Source organism: Bombus fervidus, chromosome 1, assembly GCF_041682495.2.
Source record: "Bombus fervidus isolate BK054 chromosome 1, iyBomFerv1, whole genome shotgun sequence".
Taxonomy (NCBI): Eukaryota; Metazoa; Arthropoda; class Insecta; order Hymenoptera; family Apidae; genus Bombus; species Bombus fervidus.
In genome coordinates this window covers 26,127,059-26,142,864 of record NC_091517.1, presented here as the reverse complement: position 1 = coordinate 26,142,864, position 15,806 = coordinate 26,127,059, and the positions used below count along the sequence as shown (strand labels likewise).

Sequence of the window (15,806 nt, the reverse complement as noted above, 5' to 3'; positions counted from 1 at the left end):
TTCGCTTTTGCAATTTACATCGTTACTTGGCTTCTTTCGAACGGATGCTCCGACTTAGCATCCGCGGAAGATCAGTTTTCTCCTTCGTGTTTCTCAAACGAATAACGTTTGCGAAATAGCAGGTTTAATGAAATACGTAATACCTTGTTACGTTGGAATCGATGGAGAAATGGTTTGTGTGGTGGTTCGGACCGAACCATCGGCTTCGTCGGCACGTTCTCTGACACGAGACCAACTACACGATGTAGAATCGACGTTGCAGTCGTTGCTCGAATATTAAGAGTCGTTGAACAATTATTAAAGAAGGCGGATGGTCCCGTGGAAGATGCAGTGTGGGAGCAATGGAACGCGCGAGGAGAAAGATAAAGAAGGAATAAAAAGCTCGTAGCTGGAACGACGTTTCCTATGTACGTGTCTGAAATACACGAGGAGGATCGCTACGCAACCGGTCCGCCGCCATCCACATTGTTTCGCGTCCTCTACGTTCCGCGCACCGCGCTTCGTCTCGTGCAGCTCGATTCTCCGTTGCGTCCTGCCCCCTCTGAATTTCGATCGTGCACGAAATCGTCAACGGATCGCTCGATCGCCTACCTGCCGGCTCGCTTCACCCATCGAACTGTTTATCCGACCGCTCTAACAACCATATCGACTTTTCAGCGGTTGCACAGAAGTTTACGAAGACTACGGCAATCGCGTAGAAATATCTTCATTTTGCCCAAGCACGTCGTACGATCAACACGATGATTTCGACGTTCCGTGTCACCGGTCTATTTTTAAAGTCGTTACCAAGGTGCTGTTATTATGGGGATTTATAGGTACGCGGTTACCTCGGACAGTTTCTACACAGTTCTGCCGACTCCAGAGATGGCCGTACATTAGAAAGTTTGTACAGCGTATCCGCTTCAAAACCAACGCTACGAATCCTTACAGACATCCGGCGCGCATAAATTTCTCGCCTTCTCCACTCACGCGCTTGTATCGTCCACTAAATCTCCGTACAACGAAGACGTCGGGTCGATGGATGCAAAACTCGTACGATCGCCGAGCATATGCACGAACGTCGATGTTTAATAAGTGCCCGAAGCAATTTTCAGGAAGTAATCGGTTATTTCACGATCGTATGAAAGTTGGCAATCGTAAACTCCAAACTTTAGGAGGAGAAGACCAGAGACTCGATCAAGCGCTTCGCAGATCGTACGACGATGACCCAACGAATCGATGGTCGATGGTTGAGAAGGAAGAAGCGGGCGCGAAATTGAACGGAGTCGACGAGATAGAAAGAACCGCTTCTCGAAATTCCAGCGTGCACGGTGGCTTCGGCAGGAATCCGATCGCGGGGAATCCGGAAGTTTGGCATGTTCGCGTTGCAATTCGTAGCTGTTGGCTCGAAATACGCGCCAACAAAACCGAAATCCGAGTGAACCCGTTTCGTTCAGGATGGTCGTCGATCCGTGAACGTTATCACGATCGGTCTTTTGGTTTCTGGAGAAGCAAGCTCGCGAAGAAACGCTCACGTCGCTCGTCAGCGTCCTCGCGAAGAAAGAGAAGAGCGTCCGAATTTCTTGAAGCAGATAGCGAGTTTCTGGCATGTCGAACTGCTGCAGTTGCATCCGTCGTTGCGCCACGGACACTTATCAGCCGTTGAGCTCGCAAAGATTCGGGTGCAGCGGTGCGAAGGTCCACAGGGATGGCAGAGAGATCGTCAGAAGCCCGAGGAACCAGCGTAGAAAGCTCAGCGTGCGGTACGACGCTGTCAGACCAGCCGGAGCAACAAGGTTAGATGATCGTCCGTCGAGTTAACGATCGCAATGGGAATTGTACGTGTGAACTCGTGGAAGTGGGTGATTGTCACTTTGACGAGAGAGGAATTTGTTCGATGGTTGTTTCGTTAGAGAGTTACGAAACTACGTTTCGTGCGATAGCCGCAGGTTTGACGTAACGAATATCCTACATAATCCGATATTTTACGCTTTTAAAAATGTCGGTACATAATCGCGCATTTTCGCAGGTGTGCGCTAGTTGTTTACTTTTAAATCTAACAATTCTGCCCGAAAAACTAACGAAAGCGTATTGTATTTTGACGCTTCTCGCGCGTCGTTCGTATATTTGGAAATTTTTTATTCGCGTGAACAGACGCGATGTACTCGGAATACTAACGATGTCGGGTTTGGTTTAGTCTCAAATAGTAACGATTTTGTAATAATTCTTCATCCGATAGTATCGATACTACCGTCAACTCTTTTTCGAGAGGTTATTCTATTTGACTGTATTCGATTTTCAGCGTATCGAAATCGATCGATGAGAAAGAATTGTTCTGTGCGTTTAACAAAATGGTAAGACATTAAATATTTGAAGACCTTCACCAAGCCCGTTGCGACGTAAGCTAATGTATTTGTAATATCGCATTTCGTGGAAGTTTGCTTACTCAAAAGGATAATCAATGAATTTCAGCGCATCAAATTGTCATTTTACAAACATTCGTCATAGTAAGGACGTTAATCTATCGAGCTATCGAGCTATCGAGACGATAATATTAAGATTAAATGACGCTAACATCGAATCGAACGATGTTAATACGACGGTAACGAACAATACTAAATGACACGGTAAGATCTACGGAGCGAATCGTCGTAACATTTCCAATCTAATGCGTGCAATTTTTTTCTATGTTGCAGGTAAGTAAGTTGTTATCGATCCCGATAATTCCAACTGACCGGAGAATAAAAAGCAAGGTAAGATTGTTCGTGATATGATCTACTCGCGTTTTACGTGTATGCGACAAACGATGAAAATCTAAACTAGGTAAGCGAGGATATTTGATATAATATTCGAGCAAGACAACTATTATAACGGAAACGCGTTCGAATCGATCACCGTTCCCTCCATCCCCACCACAGGTGTGTATCAATTCTCCTAACCCTTTCGTGCAATTCGTCGGATCTCTTTAAAAGTCAAACCAACAGCGAAGCTAAAACTAGAAGCAAAATCGAGATAAAATAAAAAAAGACCGATCTAAAATATCCCTTATCAGCCTGAAATCGTCAGTTTTTGGAAATTGCCGGGCAATCGTGTAGTTCCGGTGATCATTCATCCAGCCGGAGGGATAGCGTGGCGCTCGCATAGTATTCCGCGTTCCATGTTCCCGTAGTACTCCGTAGTCGTGGGGGGTGCGCGAAGGATTGCGGTCGTGCGACTGCTACCCCACCAAACACGGGGTAGTCCCGTGATTTTTCCACGATCGTACGGAAGTGTCCGTCAGTTCCGCAGGAACTCTCGCGTGGTTCGGACGTTCGCGATACTCTTTTCGTTCTCTCTTTCTCCCCCCGCCCTCCTCCCTCGCTCTCTCCCTCGCTTCGATTCCTCCACCGTGCGTGATCCAGTCGCGTTTCGCATTGTTCGCGTCCGTTTATCGGCGTACTTTATCATTCTACGTGCTGTCAGTGTTTCCGACTTTCTTTCTATATTACCTTTTGTCGCGCGATTTTTCTGTGCCGGCGAAATCCTTTATACTCTATACGACAGTCCTTATTTCGCTTCTTTGACAGAATTTTGTTCGATCGCTCCGTATAATTGTTTATACGTTACACGTTTCTTTTTTCGTGTTTTTTTATCTCTTTTATTTATTAACGTGGTTCGTCTTCATTTTTCTCCGATTATAGCGTTACAAACGACTCGTTAAATTGTACATGGATCGAATAACGTGAGAATTTGATACTTTGATAGCTGGTGCTAGTTTCACGATACTCGAGTGATCTACGTTTAAACGAAACTATAATAGATCGAGACGATCCTGCACTCGCATTTTCCTGCTGTTTTCGATCAAACATCGAATCGACGTTACTACCGCGCTTTAGTTTTTCCAAATCATCTTTTAGATCAATGTTTTACGCTAGCGTTTGATCTTTTTTTGAAAAAATGGACGAAGAAATTAACGTTGCGTTTTCGTCGATCGAATTCCAGCGAATGCACGTTGCTCGATATTTCACGTTGGTGTCGCGTCGATCGATTGTAATCGGCAAAGTACACAGCGCGTAAAGCTGGGAGAAAAATGGTACCGGAAGCGGTCGTTCCGTACGTCGAGTACCTAATAATTTTGTAATTATTTTCTTGAGGATAAAATAGAGAAAAAAAAAGAAACACAAATGATATCGCGTGTACGAGGTTGGAAGAGTAGAAAGGCAGGTGATCAAATTTCCTATTCCGATTCATCCTGTTTATTTCTTTAAAGCAACCGAGTGACCGTCTCCGTTTGCCTCGGCCCTTGCGTGTCGGTTAATTCGTGCGAAATCTATTTGTCCGGTTTCTTTACTCATCCGACATGCGACAAGCGACAAGCGACAAATTTGTAATATAGCTGGGTTTTGTCTGAAATAAAACGTTAACTTGGATGACATTTTCCGACATTTCTCTTTGCTCGCTCTCCGGTAAAAGATCGACGGCCTCGCATTTTATCGTTCTAAATTTTTAAACTCCAATGGTACCGATAGTAATTTCATAAAAATCTGCTCGTTTATCGCGCACAGAAACAATCGGAAGAGTATCGGTCGTTCTACGTCGATCGCGGAGCGTCGATCGATCTGCCTATCGCGAGAGCTTTATTCAAATCCGTCGAGCACCGACGAGACCGAGCGACGTTCCGTTAACAAGTTGGAATACGCGATGCACCCAGCCTTTCAGCCGGAGTCGAACTCCTCGCAGGAAAAATCGTGCTTTTAACGTCGAGACTCTTCTACTTCTACGCTTTCGAGCGGATCGGTGGTGTACCAGCTTTCGTCGCGTCGTGCAAATAACGCGTGCAGACACTCGCGGTGACGAAATACCTAAATGAAATTTCTGTCACGCGTAGTCTTCGTCAGCGAACCGAAGCGGTTTCAACGAATACCGCAGCATCGTGCAACTATCTCTGACCCCGGTATCCCCAGCGATAAAGCGATTTTCATTATACGTGCATAGTTGTGGGATTATCCAGCAACGAGGATCCCTTCGTTACGGGTTTTCGTTGTGAAATTCGTCCACAGAAATCTTCTCTTTCTTTTCCAAAAATGTTCCAACGACGAGTTACTTAGGCTAAATATTGCGAGCAATAGTTGGAATAGAAGTCGGATAATTTTTCAGGGAAGATTAATTTAGCGGTTGTTTTCGATTAATTTTTTTTGAATACGCAACGAACGCGTCGAAACGTTCGGTTTCATCGAAGAGGAATTCGAACGAATCGAGGATTCGTGGAAGCTCCGTGTCGGAGGTTAAATATGTGTGCGTGGAGAAAAAGTGCTCGGTAGAATGCAACGCTCGTCGAAGACGCGCCTCTTGGCATTTACACTGCGTACACCGCGCGGTACTGTTATTTCCACGGGCCTCGTCCATACGATTCTGGAACAGTTCCTCCTCGTTTCCATGAAATTTCCTAGGGAAACGGTTCCATTTTACCATTCAGAGATGCGTATCGCGCGACGCATTTACCGAAACTACCGAATTTGCATAACTGGACTTATTCTCGCCGTGGTTAGCCTTCGACGAGTCGAGGCCTCGAGTTTTTATTTTCTTCGTTTCGTCGACGTATTTTCCGTGTTTCGCGTTTCCTTTACCGTCAATCTGTTAATTGGCTTGATCGAACTCTGCCTTCTAACATTACGATTGTAAATTGTAGATTGATATTTTCTTCGCCACTGTTTCTTGTATCGTCCTTCGTTTAGATTTTACAATTTTATCGGTCCGTAACGAGTTAAAGAAAGTATAAAATGCTTTTTTTATGCTCGAGTTAGACGGAGTAGGGGGAAAATGTAAATTGAACGAAACGATGCACGGTGACCTTCGGACGATTCATGGCCGTGGGAGAAGAGACTAGCGTATGCCGCGAATAATGTACAGAGGATACGGGACATCTGGTTCTCGTTTGTAAGAAGCGAGAATCCAGTTGTCCAAAATGCTTCTTCAAGCAGCCGAGCATTTTGTAAGTGCTCTGTACTTTATTTACAGGATATTTGCGTCTCCTGCCTGTGCTTCTTCCGCGCTCTACCGCGAATTATTTTTAGGAAAGTCGCTGGACGCTGCTCTCTTAAGTTTACTCTTCTCTTCCGTTATTCCGCGTTATAAAAGCGCACGATTCAATCGTTTCTCATTTTTTTCTTTTTTTTTTTTTTTTGTTACAAGCGTGTAATAGAAACATATATTGCTATAAAAATATATGTACGCGTTAGCGATTGGACGAATGAAAATCGACGTACTAAGGAACGGATCGTACAATTCCGATTGTAAAAGTAATTCGTTTTAATCCGACGATAGTCGAAGATAAACGTATCCTCGTGCTCGTTCTATCCTATCTCTTGACAATCTTTTTGGATAACAGTTACGATTACATAAATTCAGTCCGCTGGCTAGAACCGATCGAAATCTCGTTTGTCCGAGCAAAACGGTCTTGTATTCCGACATGTAAATGTAGGATCGCGGAACGGCGAGATAATTTCACGGCGATCGCGCCCGGTCGCGTTGTTTATGCAGGGCATCCCTATAAATATTCAGCGCCACCGCGTTCCCTATTTTTCATCCCTCTTCGTTTCCGTTGGTTTCCGGTTGCGCGCTCGCAATCCCGTTAAGGGAATCGTCGAAGAGTTCGGTAACGAGACGACGCTGTTTCCAGCGAGGTGTTTCGCGAGAACGAACCGCCTTCCACGGAATACAGGCGGCTACCAGTGAAAGTGAAAAAGGTGCGTGCTCGGTTCAGGCGTTCCGTTCGATTCGGACTTCCATTTTGTACGCTGGATACCACACCGAGGTAAGATCTTTCGCGAATTTACCCGCAAGAAGTTACTCTCTTATAGTTTTTTCTTTTTTTTTTTTTTTTTTTTGTAAAAACGGTCTCGAGCACTTTTAATATAGCTAACGCGCAGGCAAGTTAAAGTAATTGAAAAATTCAGTGGCACACGGAGCGTCAGTTGCACGCGAACGGCTACCTTCTATGCTTAATCCTGAATCCAGTCCGTAGTTGGATCCGTGATTATATCTCACAAAAGGATATACTTTCCAGCTTTTACGTCATAATGCGCGAAGCAGGTTGTGTTTACTTTGCCGACATTTTCGCGACAGCACGGTGGTTATCTCTCGACTATTGTCGAGAATTTTATCGATTTGCTTGTTCCGTTGTAAAACCACATATTTCGCACGGTATCGTCGTGTTGATCGAATTCGAATTACGGGGTGGATAACCCCGGAAACCTTAGAAATTACAATCGTGTTATTGCCGCCTCGATATCCAAACGTACTTGGATGTGTCTCCGTAATCAAGACGAGGTATGGAGTCGAGCGCATCGATTCGATATAAACGCAATAAGGAATGAAAGTCGCTGGTCGATAGGATTCTTTCGCATTGCATCTATATCGCGACAAACTCGACAGAATTCTATTAAAAGTTACGAGGCCGATTAAATCGCTCGTACGTCCGTTGGCGATTGGCGTGTTCCGCCTTCGATGTCATTTTTATTTCGTCGACCCTCGCTGCTGAAAATTCCGCTGCTCTCGAAATCGAAATCTCTTCGATACGATATCGCTACGAGTTATTAATTAACAGTTAATAACGACGATAGTTTTCCGAAGCGCAGCGAAAAGACTAGTCACGACAGAAAGCAGAAATGGAGTCGTACAGAGGCGGAAATGGCTGCTTCATCGGCGTTTAGTCGCCATTATCGGAAGAGGCGTAAAGTCAAGAAGAAAACGTATTACACCCTAAATTCAACTGCTCGATAAATTTGGCAGCAGATCCCTCCAGGAAGTCTCGTTTCGTACGTACGAAACGTTTGTCGTTACGACCCGAGATCTGTCTAAGCGAATCGATGGCCAGCCGAGTATTTGCACGAGTAACTCCGTCCAGAAGATAGCTGTAGCGCAGCACGATGCGATAAAATGCGTCTCGTAAAATAAGGACTGTAAAATAAGTACCGTCGGAACAGCCGAGATAAACGAATCACCATCGTTAAAGACCGCGTAACTCGCCTACGTTTGCATCTAGAAGGACGATCGACAAACAAGCATTTTAATTCGTTTATGTTTCGAATAGCTGATTCGATTGGCCTCGGCTGAAGCGAAACTGGTTTACTTAGGACAGCCATAGATATCCATGGACTAAAGGGTGGAAGTGGAAATTACGCGGTAAACTTGCGATAACGAACCATCTCAAACGCAGCACTGGCTTCCGATACCAAGTTCGAGTCGAGTTACCGTTGCGTGACCGCAAAATTGGCAAGTTTGCGGTTAACTTCACGGCACCTTCGATCACGGAACGTTCGCGGTCTGCGAGATGAACATTACGAGCGATACAAGCACGCGTATAACAGCGAGTATCGTACACAGGCTGATTCGTTCGTTATTAGTAGGAATATCAGAGTCGAAAATATTTCCGCTACGTTTAATCCTTCGCAGCTACGAGTTTTATCTCGGTCGGTTCGCGTCGAATAAATTGCTCTCACGCCGAAGCACATTTTATCCTAGATACGTTATTACGATAAAGTGGCTTTTACGTTTTCGCGTTGAATCAAATATCGCAAGAACGAAATATATATTTTGCGTAAGGGACTCGGAATGGATATTCGATGGAGTATCGAGTTGGCTGAAAGTAATATCGTAAAGGGCTCGTGGACGCAGCAACGTTGTCGTGGAACAAGCTGCTGAAAGTACAAAATCTCGTTTGCGTAGAGTTCGCTTTGACGATCGTAGGTGGTGAAAGAATGTGGCGACACGAGCCGCAGGAACGACAGTGGCGTGTAATTGGCTGAACAAATTTCGTTCTTCTTGAATATTCACGGTGCGTTTCGAAAGCAGCGCGTTGTTCGGTACGGCGGTGTTCCGCCTCGTTTTCACGGTGGTCGATTCGACTTTGTCGATCCTCTTGGTTAGCTTCTTTTCGGAGATCGTTAAACCGTCTCTCTCCGAATATCGTGCTTGCTGGCGGGCATCGCTTCGTCAAAAGATAATTCCGTACGGAGAAAAGTTAAATATAAAATTAGATAGAGAGCGCACGGAATGGAGATAAACGAGCTTGCGAAAATAGTCGCGTGAAAAAATTGCGTCGAATACGACTAAAATTGTGAATACGAGCGGACGATATAAAGCAAAAACATCGTAAAACTTAATTTAGCTTTTAACTTGCTCGTCGAATATACAGATACGGACGAATCTCGTTGCGAAGGATCTGGTTTGTCTGTTATCCATGGCAAGATCAATGGATGATAAGTACGATCGGTATATCGCATCTCCTCCGTCGATTTAATCGGTTTCCCGGTATGCAGCCGTTTGCTGGTATAATTAAAAGGGGCAATCGTGCGCACAGCTGATTGAAGGAAAGTGGAATTTAATTGCAGGGAATTGATTAACGACTGCGGTTACTTGGGCGTTTATCGTAGAACATGTGTTTCGTCTGTCGTCGATGGGCGTGGTGCGAAGCGTACAAGAGTTTGCTATAATTTACCACACCACCCAAATCTATGTACCTACGATGCAATTATTGTTATTGATTCTGCGAGAATATAAAGGAGCCGATAGTTTTATATATTGGTAAAATAGATTCTTCTGTCGGATAATTTGATAATTGAAATTTACAAGGGACGTAGGACCAACGATACCAGATTTGGCTAATCGATCGAAATTTTAACTGGAACGTTGGTTACCGTACCGATATTAGCTTGTCTATATTTAGCGTTACGCTTCCTGTAAAAGGTTAAGGTAATGCTCGACACGATATGTCGGACGAAACATTCGTTTGCCCGACGCTCGACTAAACGTTCGTCTAACTTCGAGCGAGTAATCGATAATGTGATAGGCGCAGCGAAATTTGCATCTTCGTACGGCGACGAGTAAAGACAGATATCGTTTTAAAAAAGTTCCGGTGATATCTTTCGATTCGTTTTTCGATTCGTTTTGATGGAACTCAACGAGCGTCGAACTTTGCTTGAAAATCTGTTTAAAACAACGTTCGTGGAATACAGAAACCGATACATCTGCAAGGAAATAACGTTTCGAATATCAATGAATGGTTTTGTTCCTTTTCCATAAGAATCGAATATCCCTCCGTTACGCGCGATATGCTGAATCATTCATAACTTCTAGCAGATGCATTATCTTGAAAATTTGCTTTCTTTGATACGAAATTTCGCGTCATACGCCGCTTCCTTGCATTTATTTCCATTACGTTCTTTCCAACTTTTCGTTTTTCGTATAAAACGACTATACCGTATATTTTACGGTTCGGTTGATCGCGATACTAATCTAAAGGAACGTCCTTTGTCTGATCTTGTAAAAAAAAAAAAAGAGTTTTGCTTTGAAACAAATTTACGACGATTTCTAACGCCTTACGATATTGGCCGAACTTAAATTTCAGAGTAATCGTCGAGCATTACGGAGAAGTCTCGACCAGCAAGAGCAACGAGAAGAAAGTTATCTAGTGGGCAAACGTGGTGATTGCGATTGAGTGGGAAGGTCGTGTATGTAACGATAACTCCTTGAAACCAAGCGCTCTGTCGAAAATCTCTGGCGGAGTAAAAAAAGTTTTTGGAGTGTAACGATGGTCGTTCCGCGGCACGGCGAAATTCCAAAAGAGAAAATTAATACGTAGAACCGTGTGCCTCCTGACGTTTGCACGATTCGCGAGCGTCGCTTTTCAAACGTCCTTTGGCTCGAAGCAAACTGCGAACCGAAATTGGGGCTAAAAAAGGGTCGAAATTGCAAAGATCAAGAAAGAAAGAAAAAGGTAAATGGTAGACGAAGCGGAGATAAAGCCGGAGAATGAATACGGTACGCGCGTTTCTTTCATGAAAGGGAACTCAGGGTCGCGGCGTTATTTCAAAACCGGACGAATCAAGGAAACTGGAACGATTTTTCTTTATCTTTTTTCAGCGCGGAGGAAAATCGCGTGCCTTTCCGCGCAGTGTCGCGTCAGTCGTTAATTCAACGCCTTCGCCTCGTTTCTTCGTGGCTGCAGCGCCGATGAAATTATTCACCAGAGATTTCTTATTACGACGACCGAGATCGGACCGTGTGAACTAAAAATATTCAAACGCAGCCAGGTATATAGCTCTGTTCCGATTAGTAGGGTTACTCAAATTGCAGTAAACACGAAGAGTTAGAAACTCGAAATCGTTGTTCGTTCCAAGATTCGTAAAAGTTGAAACGCATTACGAGTGCAATAAGGTGTCGCGTTAGTCTCGAAAGGGGTAATTATCGTGCGAACGATATTCCAACTTGGCTGACTATAATTAACCCGGACATGATCTTTATTCGTGGATCGATTCGATCGGAAACCTTTTAACATCTTTGTCATAAAAATTAGATTTTGGAACGCGACATCTATCGGGACGTTTAAACGAATATCTGCATTTGTGAACATAGAGAGGGCAAGCCCAAACGACAGAGAGAGAGAGAGAGAGAGAGAGATTATGGCTGGAGCACGTTTGGTTGCTCCTTTTTGCCGGACCACCTGCAGTCCAGTGGGATTTAGGTAATTTGCCCGTTTTCCTTTCGCAGTTCCGGCTAATGCGGAAACTTTTACGTTCCCTGGACGGGTCTCGTTAGCCGCAGCTGCATACTTCTTCTTTTAAACATTTCTGGAACGAGACCGCGGGACATACCGCAAAGGTCGCGTAAATCACGCTACTTAAGATTCACGGGTCAAGAGGCTGATGATCCGTGCGAGGATATGCCAAAAAATTGCCGCGATCGCGTCCATTACCAAACTTATCGCTTGGATCGGGTTACTCGAACGTGGCATACTTGACGGAGTTGGCGGTGGAGACTTTTTCGTGCGATCCGTAACCTACCCTTGTAACCAATAAGTCCAACGTTGCGACAAATGGAAAACGTCGAACGACGAAGAAAGTTTGGCGATAGCACGTCTCCGCGTTCTCTGTTACGATATTCTTCGACACGATGAGATTATAGCAGACAGACATCGTGAATATGTGGAAAAGAGCTACTTACGAAAATGGTAAAACACAGATCGTGCGAAAAGTGTCATAGACGTTCGTGTATAAAAGGCAACGTATAAAAGACTACGCGGTTTACGTACATTCCTGACCTTACCTTTGTGGCAACGTTACGAAACTCTTACCTGCCGAAAGAAAGTCGTCCAATGTGGTTTAGAAAAGTAAAGGTGACCTTCGTGTTTCCAAAGTACCTGCTATTTGGAATATTCTTTGCCGTCTGCCGGTGCCTTCGTTCGTATCTCGCGTGTTTCATTAGGGGAAATTTTCCTTGGGCTCGCAGGATTCTAAAAGTAACAGCAACTGCTCCGTCGTGTCGACGCTTTTTAGTCTCTTGTTGTTTAACTCGCTGTTTGTCAAGGATTTTAACTAGCACGAGATGGCAATAATCGTTGTTAATAGCGAGTAGTTGTTAGAAATCAGACCAGCGAGCATAGATGCGATTGCATTTCGATCGAGTAACCATAGTTGGAAACGTCGTGCGCGTAATTTTCTAAACAAGGATGGACAGGCATCCTTTGTGTTTGACGTAATTCTGTATAAACGAAAATTCAGAGGTTCGTTGTATCGTATTTTTGAAGCAAATTGAATCCTTCTCGCATTGATATAAACTCGGGACAAGAAACTTGGGAAATTGGCGAAGATGATAAAGGTCATCAGTATGCAGGGGTATGCGTGCCGTAGTAATTGTCTTTCGTTTATTATGCATAGAGTGACTTAACGACACCAGATGAACGTGCAATAAATCATCCGTTAACCTCTTAAGGTCTGCCTCTCGTGTATTACGTAGCTAAAGTTTCATTTCGTGTCATAAATACAAAAGTAGAAGAAGCTTTGTTTCCATGAAATTGCTATTGATACAACTTTAGCGGGGAAAATTTAACGAGCGAGCACTTAAGGGATAAATGGACGCGTGTTACAAAGAATAGGGAATTCGATTCGCGTTGTGAAAACAAGCTCGAGGGATCGGAGTTCGGTGGAAAGGCTGATTCGTGGTGACGGAAAATGGCAACCGTTTAATTATCCAAGCCGAGGACGGCCGGTCTGTCGCGAACAAATCGGATTAATACTCCGGACGTTGGAAAACATCAAAGGAAACTGGCAAAGAGATTAATATCCGAGCGACCGACCTAGCCAACGCGAGTCTGGCAAGACTAGGCGAAACGAAACCAAACGAGACCAAACGAAACGAAATGCGCACGAATGGCCGTTGCCCGATCGAGGCTGTTTACGCTGGTGAATGTAGCGGTTGCGCGAGAGGCCGCAGAGAAATTCCAGCGCCGCGCCGCCTAATTTCATCGCATCTGGGAATTTCGAGGTCGCGGCGCGGCGCGGCAGTCGTGAATACCACGACCTAGCCCGTTCCTTCGAAATTACAGCCGTTTGATTCTCTCCGACAGGCGTCCAAGAGTCTCAGTGGACGTTGTGATTTGGCAAAATATCCAAGATTTTTCCCCAAAGTGATGAAAAAATTGCTGTAACGTTAAAAAATATTGTCTTGCATTTGCCGATCGTTAAATCGGCAACATACAAAAAGTATTCGACTTTTGGCGAGGTTGAACGAGCAACCGTCAGCAGAATTTCGTCGAGCATTAGTAGTTAGCGAACGGACTACCATTAACAACGCTTGATTATACGTAGTTATTTTTAGCGGCGGGAGGATGAAAATGCTCGAGTAGTTTCAATGAAACCATGTGCATGCACGTATACGTGGCATTTTTCTCGACATCGTTGCAGGTTTCCGAGCCAAGGTCGGGCGATAATTCCGCTTTAACGACCCTGTCGTTCATCGTAATTACCTCTCCTCCAGCCTTCTCTTGCTTCGATATTTTCGTTTAATCTCGCGCCATAAACGTTTGATATTCCGCCACCGATTCGTCCCAGTTTCGTCGAACCGTTCGCTCTCGAAAAGTATCGCGTGTCGCCGCGCAAAATGTTCCTGAATACGAATTGGCGTGTTACGCCCCTTGAAAAACGGAGTTTTACTTTTCTATAAAAACGATATGAAACGAGGCAGATCGCAACGAAATATGGAAAAAAAAAAAATGCGCGTTAATACGTGAAAAATAATAACGAATGAGGTGCATCTTCGTATCGACAGTTTTTCTGACGTTACAGATCTCCGGGATTATATATATATATATATATAAAACGGACCCTCGTTATTTTTACAAAGACAAGTATTTCGTTATGCGTTCGCGTGTTTCAAGCAATGCGAAAGGTTTCGATACGAAGGAATAAAAGGAAGTAAATGGTAATCCGACAGAACGAAACTGCACACCGCGAAACATCGTACCAAAGAAATTTCAAATAAAATTGTAAAAACGTGCGACTCGAGTAGGTATTTACCACGTCGTAAATTTCACGATCGACGTAATTCAACGAAAGAACTATTTGCTCGGTTCTCGATTTATTCGATTTCGCTACTTAATTTGCTTGTTGCGAGCGATAATAGCCGAGTAATGTTATTTGCCTGAGGAACGGATGCGCCGACGAGTCGATGGCGGCTGTACCAGTATCGAGCGAAATGATGCGCATATGCGCCGATAAATGTAGCTAACGAGTCGATATTTACACGCAATTATCGAGAATTTCGGTAAACGAACGATCGGCTTTGAAATTTCGTTCTTCTCATTTTTTGTCGTATTTTTAGAACGATTCGCTTCGCATCCGTAGATTCGTAGGTCTTTCATAGATCGTTTCGTTGCTTGACGTTCCAAGGAAGAAAATATTGGGACGAGTATCGTCTCGAACGATCAGAGGATTAATCGTCTCGACACCTGCCACGAGGGAGAATGTCCGATAGAGAGGATAAAAGAAGACGTCGCTGCGTCGCTAAGACAGCGAAATTGCTGCTGTTGTTCGTTGTTTATTTTGCTTATCGATTTAGCCGCGGCTTCTCCAACTTGCGCGCGAGAAAGAGGACGATGGACGAAGGATTTTCACGAGGTTAGGATAAACGAGAGATAGAGTTAAGGTAAAGGTAAGGTTTCCTCCTCTAAGCTAAAACGAGACTAAACTAAAATGCAATTAAACGGTATTTTATCCGCGTAATGTAGATATATACGTATGTACGTAGAAGCGCAACAGCTAGAATTCTTGAAACTGTGAGGAATCGCGAAGGTCCTGAAGCTGTGCGGTCTACCTTGCGTCGCGGTCTACCTTGCGTCGTAGAATTCCTAATTTCATGATTTCTGCTTACGAATTCCCCGCTGCATCGCGTCAAGTTCGCGAGATCTCGCGAGTCCACGACCCCAAAGCGTAGAATCTGAATCTGTCATATCCGCGAGTCTAGTCACGAAATCTCAAATTCGTACTTGCTTTGGACTTGCGATCCTAGATCTTTGTCTCTGTACTGCTTATTTGAAATTTCATATCGAACAGGCGGCTCAAAGAGTAGAAAATCTACGATCCGAATGTCATCCGAATGAAATTCGGGGTCGATACGAGCCGATTTCATTCGAGGAGCGTGTACGTGGAATCGCAGATTCTGCGATCGTCCGACGACCTGTAATAGATCGTAGTATGGCCTTGGATCGATTCGAAACGGGGTTTTTCGAAGCAGAATTTACAAAGTTCGAAGTCCTACGAGTTTCAGGTTGATCGCGAACGGTCACGCGGCTTTACGGTATCTTGCACCTTGTCCTTTTATCTCTAGACCGTAGCGTTCCATACGTTGACGTTTAATCTATCTGCGTTATTGAGTCGCAAAAGCGGCTTATCGTCCGTACGATCTTTCTACGTGACCTTCTTCAGACGGTTTTTTCGATTATCGCGCAGAAGCTGAACCCACGGATTTTAACGTTTCGAGAAAAAGCGAACATCGTTGGACGATCGCCGTGC

General features: G+C 44.4%; 1 protein-coding gene across 5 annotated transcripts in view; it reads left to right on the top strand.

Moving 5' to 3' along the window:
- The window catches only part of LOC139991296 (uncharacterized), a 182,566-nt gene that overhangs the window by 12,750 nt on the left and 154,010 nt on the right, over positions 1-15,806 (top strand). For 2 of the 5 annotated variants that reach the window (XM_072011270.1, XM_072011254.1), the window contains exon 1: positions 1,522-1,775. The exons of 1 other annotated variant lie outside the window; for it this stretch is intronic. In XM_072011270.1, coding sequence (XP_071867371.1) covers positions 1,588-1,775 — 188 coding nt within the window. In that variant the 5' untranslated portion in view covers positions 1,522-1,587. Of the gene's footprint in view, positions 1-1,521; positions 1,776-6,217; positions 6,773-15,806 lie in introns of those variants that run through there. 2 more of the 5 variants (XM_072011262.1, XM_072011306.1) reach the window with 2 other exon arrangements.